The 17,754-nt window shown below is 48.1% G+C and overlaps 1 protein-coding gene across 1 annotated transcript; it reads left to right on the forward strand.

Moving 5' to 3' along the window:
- Nucleotides 1–220: 220 nt before the first annotated feature.
- On the forward strand, nucleotides 221–15,161 carry EAF2 (ELL associated factor 2). The gene is made up of 6 exons (XM_077273300.1): nucleotides 221–462; nucleotides 1,839–1,933; nucleotides 3,315–3,451; nucleotides 3,800–3,945; nucleotides 13,278–13,484; nucleotides 14,883–15,161. The coding sequence occupies exons 1-6, from the start codon at nucleotides 261–263 to the stop codon at nucleotides 14,927–14,929; spliced, it is 834 nt and encodes a 277-aa protein (XP_077129415.1). The 5' UTR covers nucleotides 221–260; the 3' UTR covers nucleotides 14,930–15,161.
- Nucleotides 15,162–17,754: the final 2,593 nt, after the last annotated feature.

Genomic DNA, 17,754 nt, shown 5'->3' on the forward strand with positions numbered 1-17,754 from the left:
GCTGGTGACTGAACTTACCGAGAGAGGGCGTCACTTTCTGTAGAGCTACACATGCAGCGGCCATTTTGATGGAGTCACAACCGCTGCTCGTCTGTGTGTGGTAATCAGAAAGATGGCGGCGGCTCTGAGGACACGTTTATGTACTGGTTTTCCTCTTTGTTTTCTATAACTCATTTTCAGAAGCCAATAGAGAGGCGGAGTTAACACTTGACGTCACAACATTACAGCGAATCAGGTTATCCTTCGCTGCTGAGGAACCAATGAGCGTTGTGTGCGGGACAGGCTCCACCCCGCGGTGTCTGGCTTGCGGTGTAACCGGCTGTCTGAGGGCAGATGGTTGGTGCCGGGTGTCCGCGACCATGAACGGGGCCGTCTGCTCTCTCTTCGACACCAAGGAGCGAGTGCTGAAGCTCGGGGAAAGCTTCGAGAAGCAGCCGCGCTGCGGATTCCACACCATCAGATGTGAGGGGGCGCTGACAGCTGCTGTGGGGGAGGGGAGCTTGTCACCGGGCGGGGGCCACTGGAAGGGGAGGGGGCCACTGGAAGGGGAGGGGGCCACCGGAAGGGGAGGGGGCCACTGGTCTGTTGTCACCAAGCGGGGAGGGGGCCCCTGGTCTGTTGTCACCAAGCGGGGAGGGGGCCCCTGGTCTGTTGTCACCAAGCGGGGAGGGGGCCCCGGGACTGTTGTCACCAAGCGGGGAGGGGGCCCCGGGACTGTTGTCACCAAGCGGGGAGGGGGCCCCGGGACTGTTGTCACCAAGCGGGGAGGGGGGCCCGGGACTGTTGTCACCAAGCGGGGAGGGGGCCCCGGGACTGTTGTCACCAAGCGGGGAGGGGGCCCCGGGACTGTTGTCACCAAGCGGGGGAGGGGGCCCCGGGACTGTTGTCGCCAAGCGGGGGAGGGGGCCCCGGGACTGTTGTCGCCAAGCGGGGAGGGGGCCCCGGGACTGTTGTCGCCAAGCGGGGAGGGGGCCCCGGGACTGTTGTCGCCAAGCGGGGAGGGGGCCCCGGGACTGTTGTCGCCAAGCGGGGGAGGGGGCCCCGGGACTGTTGTCGCCAAGCGGGGAGGGGGCCCCGGGACTGTTGTCGCCAAGCGGGGGAGGGGGCCCCGGGACTGTTGTCACCAAGCGGGGGAGGGGGCCCCGGGACTGTTGTCGCCAAGCGGGGAGGGGGCCCCTGGACTGTTGTCGCCAAGCGGGGAGGGGGCCCCTGGACTGTTGTCGCCAAGCGGGGAGGGGGCCCCTGGACTGTTGTCGCCAGGAGGGGCACGGGACAGTTGGGGGCGGGCAGGGGGTCCGGGACTGTTGGTGCTGGTCATTTTCCACAGGTTTTCTGATAAGTAAATAATTAAATACGTTCGGATATGTTTCTTCAGCGCTTTGGGTGAATAAATGGCGCAGGAAATGGTGGAAATAAGAGTCTCCCGGTCACTGACGGCCACTGAGACCCGCGGGCCCCGGGTGACAGCAGCCAGGAAGCAGCTGTGCGCCCAGTCATGTGTCACCTGCACCTGACAGCCCCTGAAATAGCTGTCGGCAGCCACTGACTGCTCACAGCTGAGAGCTTGTTACAATGTATCAGTCTACACCAGCTAAATGCAACACCACAATCTGCCTCCTGCACTGACACATTGTAGCGAACACTCAGCAGTGTGAGCAGGACTGGGACATCAGAGTGGATGCAGCGTTACTGTGACTCCAGTGCACATTAACCGACCACCGACATTTCCCCAACTGAAAACTATCTGAAATCAGCGGACTGTGGCCTCTGTGCACTGCGGCGTCCCCGAAACCTCTGCTGCCGCTCACTGCACACTGACATCTTCTCACCTTCACCAGATGATTTCAAGCCGGCCTCCATCGACACGTCCCACGAAGGAGACCTGGTGGTGGGGAAAGGGGAGCAGGTGACCATAACCCTCCCCAATCTGGAGGTAAATGTCCAGCAACGCGCCAGATACGGTCATATATATAGGGGCAGTATTATAGAAGTTATATTCTTGTACCTAGGAGCAGTATTATAGTAGTTATATTCTTGCGTATAGGGGCAGTATTATAGTAGTTATATTCTTGTACATAGGAGCAGTATTATAGTAATTATATTCTTGTACATAGGGGCAGTATTATAGTAGTTATATTCTTGTACATAGGAGCAGTATTATAGTAGTTATATTCTTGTATATAGGGGCAGTATTATAGTAGTTATATTCTTGTACATAGGGAGCAGTATTATAGTAGTTATATTCTTGCGTATAGGGGCAGTATTATAGTAGTTATATTCTTGTACATAGGAGCAGTATTATAGTAGTTATATTCTTGTACATAGGGGCAGTATTATAGTAGTTATATTCTTGTACATAGGGGCAGTATTATAGTAGTTATATTCTTGAGCATAGGGGCAGTATTATAGTAGTTATATTCTTGTATATAGGGGCAGTATTATAGAAGTTATATTCTTGTACCTAGGAGCAGTATTATAGTAGTTATATTCTTGCGTATAGGGGCAGTATTATAGTAGTTATATTCTTGTACATAGGAGCAGTATTATAGTAGTTATATTCTTGTACATAGGGGCAGTATTATAGTAGTTATATTCTTGTACATAGGGAGCAGTATTATAGTAGTTATATTCTTGTATATAGGAGCAGTATTATAGTAGTTATATTCTTGTACATAGGGGGCAGTATTATAGTAGTTATATTCTTGTACATAGGGGCAGTATTATAGTAGCTATATTCTTGTACATAGGAGCAGTATTATAGTAGTTATATTCTTGTACATAGGGGCAGTATTATAGCAGTTATATTCTTGTACATAGAGGCAGTATTATAGTAGATATATTCTTGTACATAGGAGCAGTATTATAGTAGTTATATTCTCGTACATAGGAGCAGTATTATAGTAGTTATATTATTGTACATTGGAGCAGTATTATAGTAGTTATATTCTTGTACATAGGGGCAGTATTATAGTAGTTATATTCTTGTACATAGGAGCAGTATTATAGTAGTTATATTCTTGTACATAGGGGCGGTATTATAGTAGTTATATTCTTGTACTTAGGAGCAGTATTATAGTAGTTATATTCTTGTACATAGGAGCGGTATTATAGTAGTTATATTCTTGTACATAGGAGCAGTATTATAGTAGTTATATTCTTGTACATAGGGGCAGTATTATAGTAGTTATATTCTTGCGTATATGGGCAGTATTATAGTAGTAGTTATATTCTTGCGTATATGGGCAGTATTATAGCAGTTTTGTCCAGTGCTGATGATATTTGTTTGTTCCTGATGTTTCGTTCCTTGTTTTCAGGGATCCACCACTCCTATTACAGTATTTAAAGGCTCGAAGCGTCCGTACCTGCGGGAATGTATCCTGATAGTAAATCATGACACTGGCGAGTGCCGCTTAGAGAAGCTGAACAGTAATATCAGTGTGAAGAAGATCAGGTGTGGTGTCAGATCTTTGTGTTTTCTGTATTTCCCCCTCGTCCGCTGCTGACAGATGACATTCTGGTGTCGGTGTGATCTAGTAGTTGCTGCATTTCACCTTTTCTGGATTATTGATTGGCCATAAACAGTAACTTTGTTCCTTTCTGCAGTTTGTGGTGATGTCAATGTTCTTGGTTTTTTTCTATGTTTCAGCCGAGCTCCTCTGATTGCTGTAAAGTCTGCGTCTCTTAGAGATCTCACTTCAATAATAAGGGGATCCCTAAGACATGATTTCTGCTGCAATTCACATTATTAGTATATGTTTAAATATGCGACCTCCATCTTATATTTGGTCTTTGATTGCAGAGCTGAAGGAAGTAGTAAGATCCAGTCTCGCATCGAGCAACAGCAGCAACAGATGAGAAATGCAAGCAAAACTCCAACCGGCTGCAAAACCTCCACCCCTCTAGGAAAACTGTCCCCCACATCTCCAATAGATGACATAGAACGAGGTACTGTGCCCCTGTAAATCTGTACTTCTTACTATTTTGTAACACTGCACATCCAGCATCAGTAACTTTATAAACTGAGTTACATAAAAAAGTTCTTAAAGTCTGCAGTCACCACTAGGGGGAGCTCCCTGTATACAGAGATACATGATAAGATCCTGTCTGCAGTCACCACTAGGGGGAGCTCCATGTATACAGAGATACATGATAAGATCCTGTCTGCAGACACCACTAGGGGGAGCTCCCTGTATACAGAGATACATGATAAGATCCTGTCTGCGGCCACCACTAGGGGGACCTCCCTGTATACAGAGATACATGATAAGATCCTGTCTGCAGTCACCACTAGGGGGAGCTCCCTGTATACAGAGATACATGATAAGATCCTGTCTGCAGTCACCACTAGGGGGAGCTCCCTGTATACAGAGATACATGATAAGATCTTGTCTGCAGCCACCACTAGGGGGAGCTCCCTGTATACAGAGATACATGATAAGATCCTGTCTGCAGCCACCACTAGGGGGAGCTCCCTGTATACAGAGATACATGATAAGATCCTGTCTGCAGCCACCACTAGGGGGAGCTCCCTGTATACAGAGATACATGATAAGATCCTGTCTGCAGCCACCACTAGGGGGAGCTCCCTGTATACAGAGATACATGATAAGATCCTGTCTGCAGCCACCACTAGGGGGAGCTCCCTGTATACAGAGATACAGGATAAGATCCTGTCTGCAGCCACCACTAGGGGGAGCTCCCTGTATACAGAGATACATAAGATCCTGTCTGTAGTCTCCACCAGGGGGAGCTCCCTGTATATAGAGATACATGATAAGATCCTGTCTGCAGCCACCACTAGGGGGAGCTCCCTGTATACAGAGATACAGGATAAGATCCTGTCTGCAGCCACCACTAGGGGGAGCTCCCTGTATACAGAGATACAGGATAAGATCCTGTCTGCAGCCACCACTAGGGGGAGCTCCCTGTATACAGAGATACATAAGATCCTGTCTGTAGTCTCCACCAGGGGGAGCTCCCTGCATACATTTAATAGCTGATCTCAATGTGAGTTGTAAGGATCTGTATGGAGGGAGCTCCCTCTAGTGGCGTTTGGTGACAATGACTTAAAGGCCAAGTTCTGCACCACAGTCAGTGTCTGCATGTTTATTGGGTATGGTATTCGTTCTGTATGTGCTTTTAGAGTCTCAATGTGAATTAATATGGTGGCGACACAGCATTTTATCTTAATTAACCAGACATCTATTTTCTGCAAGCCAAGAGGAATAGACTTGCCTATATGTTAACTTTTGAATTTGTTTCTTTCTCTTACCCCCATGACAGCACCATGGAGAGAGGGATCCGCCCTCAGGGACAGGAAACCCACAGGTTAAAAAGGCGGGACCTCTCTTCCACCTCAGTTCGGTTTCCTGTCCCTGACGGGGAACCTACAGGTGAACATACCTGCATCGCGGGATACCGGGGACCATCTGACCGGATTCAAGCAGCGGGGGGCCCTGCCGCGGTCAAGGTGGATCTTCATCCCCGAGGGCACAATCCGGGGTCGGCGGGCCCTGAGTAGGTGCAGGGAAGAGGCAGTGAAGAGGAATCCGGTCTGCCTCTTCCCTTTTATCACACGACCGGTAATAGGTAGCGGCGGCTACCTGGTAAATTACCGCCGGTCTGGGGCCCTGGGGGGATGGTGGCGGCAGCCACCGACAGGAACAGACAATATGGAGGCAGCGGCGGCGGCACTTCCGATACCCCCAGGCGCCGGCGGCCAGCATGGCGGCAGAGTCTAGTGGCGCGCGAGACTGGCCACAGTTTAGTGCGCAGGCGTAGCGGGAGTACTTCCGGGTCAGCGCAGGGGCGCCTGGAAACCGGACGCTAATGGCGCTGCGGGCGGGGGATTTAAACGGCTGAGCAGCCTGGAATCGCTGCTCAGCTATTTTCACCATGAGTGGATCAGAGCAACCCGCAGAAGAAATTCTGCAACCCCTACCGAAAAAACGGCCGCAGCAGGACCCGCAACCACAGCCTACTCAGCGCCACAGCTCTGGATCACAACGCAGCAGAGGCTCCAGTGGATCCAGAAGGAAGGCAACGGTTCAAATTGAGGACGCATCTCCAAGACCTGAACCGGTACCTCCCTCATATCAGGAGGGTAAGTGAACTCCGTGAATGTACATAATCTAAATGGGGTTTTTTGTTGTGTCCCTAGGGAAAGAAATGTATGGGGAAAACTAAGCACAAAGTGTGTGCAATCTGCTCTGCAGATTTACCTACCACATGGGTCAAAAAACTGTGCGATTTGCATAGAGAGAACTTTAAGTGAAGAATCCCCAAGATTTGTATCCGACCTTAAAGAACTGATTAAATCTCAGGTGGAAAACGCAAAAAGCCTTAAAAGGAAACGCAAATCGAGACGTAAATCCCCGGATCCCAGTTCTAGCGAGGAACACAGTATCCAATATAGTTCTGATAGTTCCCTGTCCTCGTCATCATCCTCGACATCAGAGAGTGGAGTGGTCGTAACTGTTTCCCTATAGAAGAAACAGATGCACTAATAAAAGCGGTTAGAACAACTATGGGGCTGGCAGACACTCGGTCTAAAAAAGCGGCAGAAGATCTTATGTTCAGCGGCTTAGAGCAGAGAAAATGTCGGGCATTTCCGTTGAACGAAAAAATACAGACCCTAATAAAAAAAGAGTGGAAGAGGCCAGACAAGAAAGTCCTCCTAGCCCCAAAGAGGAAATATCCGTTCGACGACCCTGCATGTTCTTCTTGGGGAAAAGCACCTAAAATAGATGTCGCTATTGCGAAGGCCTCTAAAAAAATTTGCGTTACCCTTTGAGGATATGGAGACCCTTAGGGACCCTATGGACAAGAAGGCCGAGGTGTTCTTAAAAGGCTCCTGGGAAGCAGCTAGCGGGGGTTTAAAACCAGGAATAGCCGCTACATGCACGGCAAGAGCATTGATGGTGTGGCTGGAGCACCTAGAGTCTCAATTGAGGAACAAAACCTCACGGGAAACAATATTGGATCCCGTGTCGGTAATGAGGGGTGCTGCTGCATATTTGGCAGACGCTTCCGTAGACTCTGTGAGACTGACGGCAAGGTCGGCTTCATTTTCGAATGCAGCCAGAAGAGCATTATGGCTTAAATGCTGGCCAGGAGACCTACAAACTAAAGCAAAATTATGCTCCATACCATGTGAGGGAGAATTTTTGTTTGGGCCTACCCTAGATGACATCCTCGAGAAGGCCGTAGACAAAAAGAAAGCCTTCCCAGGGTTTCTTAACCAATCTTACAAACGGCCCTTTCGGGGTAGGAAGTTCATGTGTAAACGCCATCCAAAAAAACAAAAAGAAGGATGGGAAGATAACAGATTTAAAGGCAGAGGCTTCATGTTTAACAAACCGGACAACAAGAAGCAATCCCAATGAAGGTGCGCCCCAGGTGGGAGGAAGACTGACATACTCCTTCAAGCCTGGGAAAAAATATCAGGGAGCGAGTGGACACTGAGTATAATAAGGACAGGTCTAAAATTGGGATTCCATACAATGCCACACAACCATTTCATGATAACACCACAGAGAAAATCAGAGGTCGAACAACTGGCCCTGCAAAAGGAAATATACAGTCTCCTCGCAAAGAATGTCCTACAGGAGGTCCCACAACAGGAGAAAGATATGGGATTTTATTCTCCTCTTTTTCTCCGAACAAAGCCAGATGGGACATTCAGGACGATAATAAACCTGAAAAAATTAAACAAATATCTAGTGACCCAAAGTTTCAAGATAGAAACAATAAAAACCTGTGTCAGATCCCTTCATCCGTCTTGTTTCATGACTGTAGTCAATCTGAAAGACGCATATTATCATGTGCCTATCCATCCCAGTTACCAGAAATACCTGAGTGGCAGTGATAATGCAAGGAGAACTGAAACATTATCAGTTCAGGGCTCTCCCATTCGGCCTTGCTATAGCCCCGAGAGTATTTACGAAACTGATGGCGGTAGTGATGGCCCATACAAGGGAGCAGGACGTGCTAATAGTCCCATATCTGGACGATCTCCTGGTAGTGGGCAGATCCTCACACCATTGCAGTCAGCAGCTAGACAAGGTGATGACAGCCTTGTCAAATCTGGGTTGGATGTTGAATCTAGAGAAATCCAGAATTATTCCAGTACAAATACGACAAAACAAGAATGTCGTCTTCCAGGGACGAAAGTTACCAACATGATACAACTAATAACTCAAATAAGGCTTTCTCCAGTCATCACTTTACGGAAGGCAATGTCTGTGTTAGGGTCAATGACAGCCTGTATGCCAGCAGTCCAGTGGGCCCAGTGCCACTCCAGAGATTTCCAGTGGGAGATACTAGAAGCACAACTCCGATTAAAAGGGGATTTAGAAAAGCGCCTAAAAATCTCACGAACAATATGTTCCCTAGGTTGATGGATAGACCCGACCAACTTAACCAGGGGGGTTCCATGGGTATGACCAGTTTCGGTAACCCTAACCACGGATGCGAGCCCATGGGGTTGGGGGGCTCATTTGAAAGATCAAATTGCCCAAAGCCCTTGGTCAGAAACCGAAAAACTCTGTTCATCAAACATGAAGGAGCTCTTGGCGGTAAAATACGCACTCGAACACTTCCTAGTTTTCCTCCGTTCCCATCATGTAAGAGTACTATCAGACAACAGGGTGGTGGTGGCATACCTCAAGCACCAGGGGGGAACAAGGTACCGCTCACTGATGGAAGTGACAAAATCTATCCTGACATTGGCAGAAACAAATCTGTCTTCTCTGTCAGCCCTTCACATCAAAGGGACGGAGAACCAGGCGGCAGATTTTTTAAGCAGAACACTGTTAAGACAGATGCTTTTCTGATTCCCTGGAACTTCCAACTGGCTTATGCCTTTCCTCCGATAGCATTAATTCCATTAGTTCTGAAGAAAATCCGGGAGGACAGGGCAAGAGTGATTATGATAGCCCCGTTCTGGCCAAAGAGAGCGTGGTTTCCATGGTTACACGCGATGTCGGTAACAGAGCCATGGGTTCTCCCGGACATCCCAAATCTTCTACGCCAAGGGCCAATAAACCATCCACGAGGAAAAAACCTACACATGACAGCATGGAATTTGAGAGGGAACTTTTAGCAAAAAAGGGGTTTTCCTCAAATTTAATTTCAACACTCTTGTCCAGTAGGAAACCAGTAACTACCAGAGCATATGGCAAGGTCTGGAAGAAGTTCCTCTCTAATCCAAATGTCAGTGTGTCGGGGAAAATCCCAACTAAGGACGTGCTAGAATTCCTTCAGAAAGGATTAGAAAAAGGGTTAGCAACAAGCACCCTTAAAGTTCAAATTTCAGCATTGTGTCCCTTATACAACTATGACCTAGCAGGGAATCACTGGATAAAAAGGTTTGTAAAAGCCTCAATTAGGTCTAAACCAGTCATACACCACACTTCGCCTCCCTGGGACCTAAACCTGGTACTTTCTGCACTCACAAAAGCGCCTTTTGAACCCTTGTCTCAAGCTTCCTTAAAGATAATCTCCCTAAAAACCTCTCTCCTGGTGGCATTAACCTCAGGACGCAGAATTAGTGACTTGCAGGCTCTCTCAGCTTACCCGCCTCTAACCCAGATACTAGAGGATAGAGTAGTCCTTAGGACTGACCCGTCTTACCTGCCCAAGGTAGCATCACGTTTTCATAGATCTCAGCAAATATCCTTACCATCGTTTTGCCCAAATCCCAAAAACGAAAAAGAGAAGTCCCTACACACACTAGACCTTAAGAGATGCTTGACCCAATATATAACAGCCACAAGGGACTGTAGGAAAGGCAGGTCTCTGTTTGTCTGTTTTCAGGGTCCAAATAAAGGGAACAAAGCGTCAAAAGCAACATTGGCGAGATGGGTAAGGGAGGCTATCACTCTAGCATACGCCTCGTCCAATGAAGCCACTCCAGAAGGGATCAAAGCTCATTCAACCAGATCGGTAGCAACTGTTGTGAATTCTGCTTTTGGGTTCCCTCCGGTGGTTGTAGGTGGTAATGCAGTTGCCCCTGAGTTGCAGTCCTGGTCAGGTGTGTCTGCTGATTGCAGTTCTGACTGGGGTATTTAGGTGTGCAGGATTCATTAGTCCTTGCCAGTTGTCAATTGTTGTTGGGAGGTGTTTGACCTCTGCTTGGTTCCTCCTGCCTTTCTGCCAAATCAGCAAAGATAAGTGTCTGGTTTTTTTTTTCCTGTGGCACACATGCTATGTGCTTCACAATTCAGTGCTATTCTTTGTGTTTTCTTGTCCAGCTTAGATTGTGTCAGTATTTTCTCAGTCTTGTTGGATTCTCTGGAGTGGCAGATATACATTCCATGTCTTTAGTTAGATTGTGGAACTTTTTGTATTATCTGCTGTGGATATTTTTGGAAGGGTTTTAATACTGACCGCCTAGTAATCTGTCCTATCCTTTTCTATTTAGCCAGAGTGGCCTCTTTTGCTAAATCCTGTTTTCTACCTGCGTGTGTCTTTCCTCTCCTACTCTCAGTCATTATTCGTGGGGGGGCTGCCTATCCTTTGGGGGTCTGCTCTGAGGCAAGGTAGCATTCCTATTTCCATCTATAGGGGTATTTAGTCCTCCGGCTGTGTCGAGGTGTCTAGGGTTTGTTAGGTACACCCCACGACTACTTCTAGTTGCGGTGTTAGTTCAGGATTTGCGGTCAGTACAGGTTCCACCGACTCCAGAGAAAGTTTCATGCGGCTCCAAGGTCACCAGATCATAACAAGCAACCTCTTGGGCAGAGCGGGCAGGAGCATCGATCGACCAGATATGTAGAGCAGCCACTTGGTCTTCTCCCTCTACATTTTTCAAACACTACCAACTGGACCTATCCTGCTCTTCAGACCTAACCTTTGGTAGGAGGGTTCTGGAGGCAGTAATCCCACCCTAATATACATTCTATGAAATTCTCTCCGTGGTGCCGTCATGGGGGTAAGAGAATATCGTAGTTACTCACCGATAACGGTATTTCTCTGATCCCATGACGGCACCCGTATATTCCCTCCCTTTCACGTGTGGGTGTGCACAATACTAATGCTTAGTCACGAGGTGTCGCAAAGATTTAATTATTTTGTTGTTTAATAACCATTCAAGTTACAGCTGAAGTCCTGTCAAGGCTCTGTAAACCAAACTGAGGTGGAAGAGAGGTCCCGCCTTTTTAACCTGTGGGTTTCCTGTCCCTGAGGGCGGATCCCTCTCTCCGTGGTGCCGTCATGGGATCAGAGAAATACCGTTATAGGTGAGTAACTACGATATTCTTGTTGGTCAATAGTCTGAAATGTTGACTCTTCTTGTAGGTTAAATTGATAATTTCTAATTGAATGATTAGTGATACATGGTCATTGAACAATGATAGTTGATGATATGTTGATTACACATTGTCCAGGCCAGATAGCTTGTTGACTTGCGAATAGATTCAATAATTTAGTAATGCGAGTTGATCTCGTCACCATTATTCCCCTTTACTTGTGAATGCTGACTTGAAAGACACTTGTTAACTATAAAAAGAGATTATATGCCTCTGTAACATGAGACAGATATACATCCAAATATTTAAAGAAGCAGAGACTCTACAGGACAGCAGCCAAGACATCATGGCTCCATTATGAGGGACACAGATTTGACATGCTACAGGATGCCAGCTTTGTTGACCACGGCCCCGGCTGAAAGAATACAGATGTGCTCCATTGATCATCGCAAATCCATTGATATGTTTGGGGTAGTCAGGATTGGACCCACCGGTCACCTGCGTACCATTGATATGTTTGTGGGGGCCAGGAATGGGACCAGCCTGGCTCCATGGAGATGTTCCGAGAAGTCAGGTTGTGTCCCTCTGGTCAACTGGCCTTGTACCTGAATGGACTGTCATCTCCCTACGCTTGTCGTTACCTCTTCTCTCTGTGCGTGCCACTGGTGGGGCAGTCTGCCCTGGGAGCTCTGAAGTCACAGCTAATAATAATATTTTTTTATTATTATTATTATTTCTATAGCGCCGATATATTCCACAGCCCTTTATATTATAGAGTTAGGTTAGTAGAGGGAGAGAACACGAGGAGTTCAGTTTTTGACAGGTTCAGTTTCAGATAGAGGGAGGACATGAGGTTAGAGACAGCGGTGAGACAATCACTGGTGTTTTCTAAAACATCTGCCATTATCCCGGCGAGTCAGTGGGAGGGTGGGACTTTTGCACCATCTTTGGGTGTTTTGCTGGGACTGTTCTACGTGTTATCTGCCTGTTTTGTGGTTCAGCAATGTATTGCCACACTGTTACACTCACCCTGTGTGTCTGAGTAGTGTTACACCCATGATCAAAGGAGATCGGGCGTTCGGTGGGACGATCCCTGGTCCATGCGGTTGTGGCTAGCAGGCCAGGGCACCCGCTGAACCCCGTGTCTCGACCAATATACAACCTTTTGTGTGGATATAAAGGGGTGGTCCGAAGTCCAAATTAATTTGCCTCTTAAATCCCCCTAAATTAAATGCTGAAAGCTAAATTATTTTGTAATATACCTGAATTAATAAATCTGTGTCCTTCTCTCACTACACTATCTAACTGCTTTTCTTTTGCCCTACTTCCTTCCTGATGATGCTTTGTTTGAGAATCTCAGTGCAACTTATTCAGGGGCTTGGGTGAGTGCCTGTGCGCTTGTCGATGTGCAGTCGACAGTGCGCTCTCTGTTGTCTGCTTAGATGAGCAATAATGAGCCAACACCAGAGCAGTGTCAGTATACCTAGTGTGCAGAGACCAATGACGTCACTTCTGGGTCGGCGCTGGTCCCTGTGCGCTGGGTAGTTTTAAAACACACAGTGACAGTGCTCTCTGGTGTCGGCTTGTGACTGCATATCTGAGCAAGCAGCAGAGAGCGCACTGTCATTGTGCACAGCATGCAGGGACTCGACCAGCCCCAGAGGTCACTGATGATGCAACTTATAGGAAGAGCGCAGGGGCTGGGGCAGTGACCGCAGCCTCTACCAACCTATGACGCTTCGTTTGAGTATCCCAGCATGCACTGGGGATTCTCAAACGAAGCATCATCAAAAAGGAAGTAGGGGAAAAAATAGAATAATAGTCATTAGGGAAAGATCCGGAATCATTAATGCAATTATATTAGAAAATAGAGATTTAGGAGGAAAATTACTTTGGACTTCGGACCACCCGTTTAGTGCTTTTCATAAAATATGAGGGACAGCGGGGAAGGGTCCCGTCCTGACTGCTGCTGCCTTGTTAGTCCTGGCGGAGCAGGAACGTTTCATGTTACTTTCTGTCTTTCTGCAGAGCTGATGGCGGAGGTCAGCGTCATCGAGCGGATGAGCAGCTCCGACAGTTCATCCGAGTCCAAGAGTTCGTCGTCCTCCAGCAGTGAGGACAGCTCCAGCGACGACGAGGAGAACAAATCTTCACACTCGGCCTCCCAAGTGCCGCAGTCCAGCGTGGAGAGTAATGATCCTCAGGATGGCAGCAAGCAGCTGATGAGCACCCTGAGTACGTGTCACCGGCATCGATATGTGGGCGAGCGCCTCCAGGTCACACAAGCAGAAGGGCTTCCTGGTAGTGCATGCTACACGGGGAGGGAGAGCCATGGACGGTCTAATGCCCACTGGGGGTGTCGGGGCAGAGCCGCACATCCCGGAGGTGCGAGCCCCCCACATACTCTCCATGGACACATTAGTGGCTGGTCGGCAGGATTCGCCCATTGGTTCCATACTTGTCATTTACCTCCCGAAAGTGCTGGGAACAGAGCGGCTACTGATACAATGATTGTCCCCTGTGGCTTCGGGTTATCGGCAGCACATCCGGTTTATTCGCAGCAATGTGCTGCCGAGAACAGGGACTTTTTTATTCCACTAAAAATCATCCATAACTCGATGAATGAGTGTTTGCTCGTCGGGACGTCAATATGGGACGATGAGTAGTAAGAGGCTCGTCTCCATATGTCCAGTCATCCGCTTGTATCAATGGACCTTCAGCTGTATGGGGTCTTCCGACAGATGGTGTCCGAGGAAAGAGGGTCCAACATGGTGAATCATTAGCACCCATTCCTGTGATCATGGAATAGAAGCCAGGGGCCAGAATGGCCCGTCCGGGGGTCGGGAGCCATAGTGGTCAGTGCACAGATATGGAGAGTGCATGTCGGTGGTCTATAGTGGGGTGCCAGGCTCCTCACCAGGGACCGCTGCCCTTTTTTTGGGCAGGGCTCAGGTTGTTCCCTGTATTTTTGCAGCCCGGCCGCTCATTCTCCCAATGTAATAGTCGATGTGAAAGGTTTTGCATCCTGATTTGCTTCCGGTTTTCCACCTTTTTGCGCACTTTCTGCGTTTGTCTTCGGTGCCGCGCGCTGCCTGTGGTCGAGAATCATTTACCGTCCATTATTGGGGGGCCGGTATAGCCCCCTGGGGCGCGATGACCTCCCCTGTATAGAGGGGTGGTCTCACTGACCTCGGTTATTACTGTGTTTGTGCTGATCTCCTGCTTCGGGCCGCCTGCGCTCTATTTCTCTCTGTTGTCTGACGCTCTGGCTCGGTTTGTACTACGCTCCGGTCCTTGGTGTTTTCTCTGGGCCTCTTGGACATCTGTATAAATGTGTCAGATGCTGTGAGGTCGGTCGGCGCGGTTTCCTGCCGTGTCATTACCATTTGTCACCTAATCTCCAGCGCGGTGGTAATGGCCGCACCCTGCAGCGGAGGGTTACCTGCCCCAGATTCGGGCTCGCCCCTTTCACACCTCAATCTTGTATAAGATTATTGCACCAGCGCTTAGCATTGAGGCTCTTGTGGAGGGGCCCATCATCCCCTTCTTACTGTTCGTCTGTGCTTTTCACTGCAGCTGCTCTCCCCTGATCCGATGAATGTGATTTCTCTCTTTTCTCGCCTTGTTTTTCAGGGAATGACCTGCAGCTGAGCGAGTCCGGCAGTGACAGCGATGACTGAGCCCCGGAGCTGACGCTTCCCTCCAGCGTCTGTTTTGCACTAGATCACAATGACCAAGCGGATCGCTCTGATCGGACCCCGGCACCTTGTCTGGACGGGATCGTCCTCAGCGGCCGCCTCCAATCACTGCCTCTTATCACTCAAGGACCAGATATTGCTGCCGTGTTTCTTTTTCCTTTTTGACTGTGAAGCAATAAAGACCCTCGTGGGCCGGCGGAGCCCCTGTCCTCCATCACGGCAAGGGTTAAATCAGTGTTTGGTTCTTTTCCAGTTAGAAAAATAATGTGCAATAAAGTCCGATTATCTCCTGCTCTTCACCGCGACCTTCTTACTTTGGGCGCCCTGAGAAGTGTGAGTGGAACAAAATAAAGGGCCGGCGCCTGGTTATGGTAATTTAAGGGGTTCACCACCACCATACGTCACTTTTCTGGAGCCCAAATTTGTGTTAGAAAAAACCCTTTTACTGGCATAGACATCCGGCATTTTCCACTCAGAAGATGAAAGCTGCAGTCGATCACTGATTGTCTGCAGCAGTCACATGATGTGCCCTTGCTGGATTTTTATGGGGGTTTGGGGTTAGTAAAGCGCAGAGGAGGGGCGACACTGGTACTGGAGACAAGTGTAGATGTTATTTGTTTCCTTTCTCCGTCCTGAGTGCCAGAGTTCTTGCTTACTGTGAAGTTCGGTTACTTTCCTGGTGGACGACTTGCTGATGGTTTCCCCATTTTGTTCAGGTGTGTGGTTTAGCAATGATGCATAATGGCACCAAACTCGTAGGGAAGAATATGTGTATTAATGAGACCCCTGCCCTGAAAAAGAGCGAAACTGTAAGCCGGCACTGTGCGCGGTCTGCCCCCTACTGGACGGGTCTGGACTTTGCTTTATATATTTGATTAATAGTTGTCTTCCTTTTATTTACAGGCAGCATCTACAGGTGGTAATGGGTTAAATGGGTGCATGCTCGGCCCACATGGGTGCACACCGACGTCTGACCACGCTCAGATAATGTTGCTCTGCGTCGGCCATTTCCACCCTTGGATTTTAGGAGAATCGTCCTCCTCGTCCGTTCTGAGCTTTTATATAATGTGGTCATCGTTCAAATTCTCCATCATTGGGATATCTGCACATAAAGGCCGCCTGCGGTGGGTATATAGAGGTGGTGTCTAGTGCGGACGCATCGTCCTGGCGGATTCGGGTTGCTGTCCCTTTAAATTCATTGTCATTCGCCTTCTGTGTAATTGGAGCAGAAATCTGCGGGACCCATAAAAAGCACAAACATCGTCATTAACATAATGCTTCATCGTCCTGCAATTAGGAGCGACCCCGGGGCGGCGGCAGCGGAGCGGCGTACAATCCAGCAATTACACATTTGATGGAAAGCAGAACATGGCTGAGGTTTCCACATCTCTGAGAACGGGGAGCGTCCGTGCGAGGCGGCATATTGGGGAGGCACAGCCTCTGCACTGGGATCGCCTGCATTGTAATGTGACTCCGGAGCTGTGCTCATAATTCGGGGAACACTGGGCCCCCAAATCTACACATGAGTGCGGCATAGAATAATTACTGACAGCAAGCAGAGGTCCTGGCGATAGGGAGGGACCAAACATAAAGGGACCATTCATCACTTGTCATTTGTTCAAGTCACTTTTCTTTTTTTCTTTCTCATGTATTCATCCAAATAGTGAACGAGGGGCATGAATTTGGTGCAAAGTGCCCCTGTCAGCAGGATTGTGCTCAGTAACAGACGAAAATTTCTCTCAAAACGTCGCCGCCTGCGCAGTAGCATCTATCAGCGATCCGATAGATGCTACTGCACCATCTTGCTAGAGAAAAAAAAAATGTCTCCATCAAGATGGCGCCGCCTGTGTGTACACACACCAAAAGTTTGGACACACCTTCTCATGTAAAGATTTTTCTGTATTTTCAGGACTATGAAAATTGTACATTCACACTGAAGGCATCAAAACTATGAATTAACACATGTGGAATTATATACTTAAAAAAGTGTGAAACAACTGAAATTATGTCTTATATTCTAGGTTCTTCAAAGAAGCCACCTTTTGCTTTGATGACTGCTTTGCACACTCTTGGCATTCTCTTGATGAGCTTCTAGAGGTAGTCACCGGGAATGGTTTTCACTTCACAGGTGTGCCCTGTCAGGTTTAATAAGTGGGATTTCTTGCCTTATAAATGGGGTTGGGACCCTCAGTTGTGTTGTGCAGAAGTCTGGTGGATACTCAGCTGATAGTCCTACTGAATAGATTGTTAGCTGCTTTTTTCTTGCCATAATACAAATTCTAAGTAAAGAAAAACAAGTGGCCATCATTACTTTAAGAAATGAAGGTCAGTCAGTCCGAAAAATTGGGAAAACTTTGAAAGTGTCCCCAAGAGCAGTGGCAAAAACCATCAAGCGCTACAAAGAAACTGGCTCACATGAGGACCGCCCCAGGAAAGGAAGACCAAGAGTCACCTCTGCTTCTGAGGATAAGTTTATCCGAGTCACCAGCCTCAGAAATCGCAGGTTAACAGCAGCTCAGATTAGAGGCCAGGTCAATGCCACACAGAGTTCTAGCAGCAGACACATCTCTACAACAACTGCTAAGAGGAGACTTTGTGCAGCAGGCCTTCATGGTAAAATAGCTGCTAGGAAACCACTGCTAAGGACAGGCAACAAGCAGAAGAGACTTGTTTGGACTAAAGAACACAAGGAATGGACATTAGACCAGTGGAAATCTGTGCTTTGGTCTGATGAGTCCAAATTTGAGATCTCTGGTTCCAACCAGGTGTCTTTGTGCAGAAAAGGTGAACGGATGGACTCTACATGC

The sequence above is a fragment of the Ranitomeya variabilis genome, chromosome 7 (genome assembly GCF_051348905.1).
Source record: "Ranitomeya variabilis isolate aRanVar5 chromosome 7, aRanVar5.hap1, whole genome shotgun sequence".
Classification (NCBI taxonomy): domain Eukaryota; kingdom Metazoa; phylum Chordata; class Amphibia; order Anura; family Dendrobatidae; genus Ranitomeya; species Ranitomeya variabilis.

Coding starts and splice junctions, on each gene's coding strand:
- EAF2 (XM_077273300.1), top strand. CDS start 261: ATGAGCGTTGTGTGCGGGACAGGCTCCACCCCGCGGTGTCTGGCTTGC. Junction 463..1,838: donor CGGATTCCACACCATCAGAT/GTGAGGGGGCGC, acceptor CACCTTCACCAG/ATGATTTCAAGCCGGCCTCC. Junction 3,452..3,799: donor ATCAGTGTGAAGAAGATCAG/GTGTGGTGTCAG, acceptor CTTTGATTGCAG/AGCTGAAGGAAGTAGTAAGA.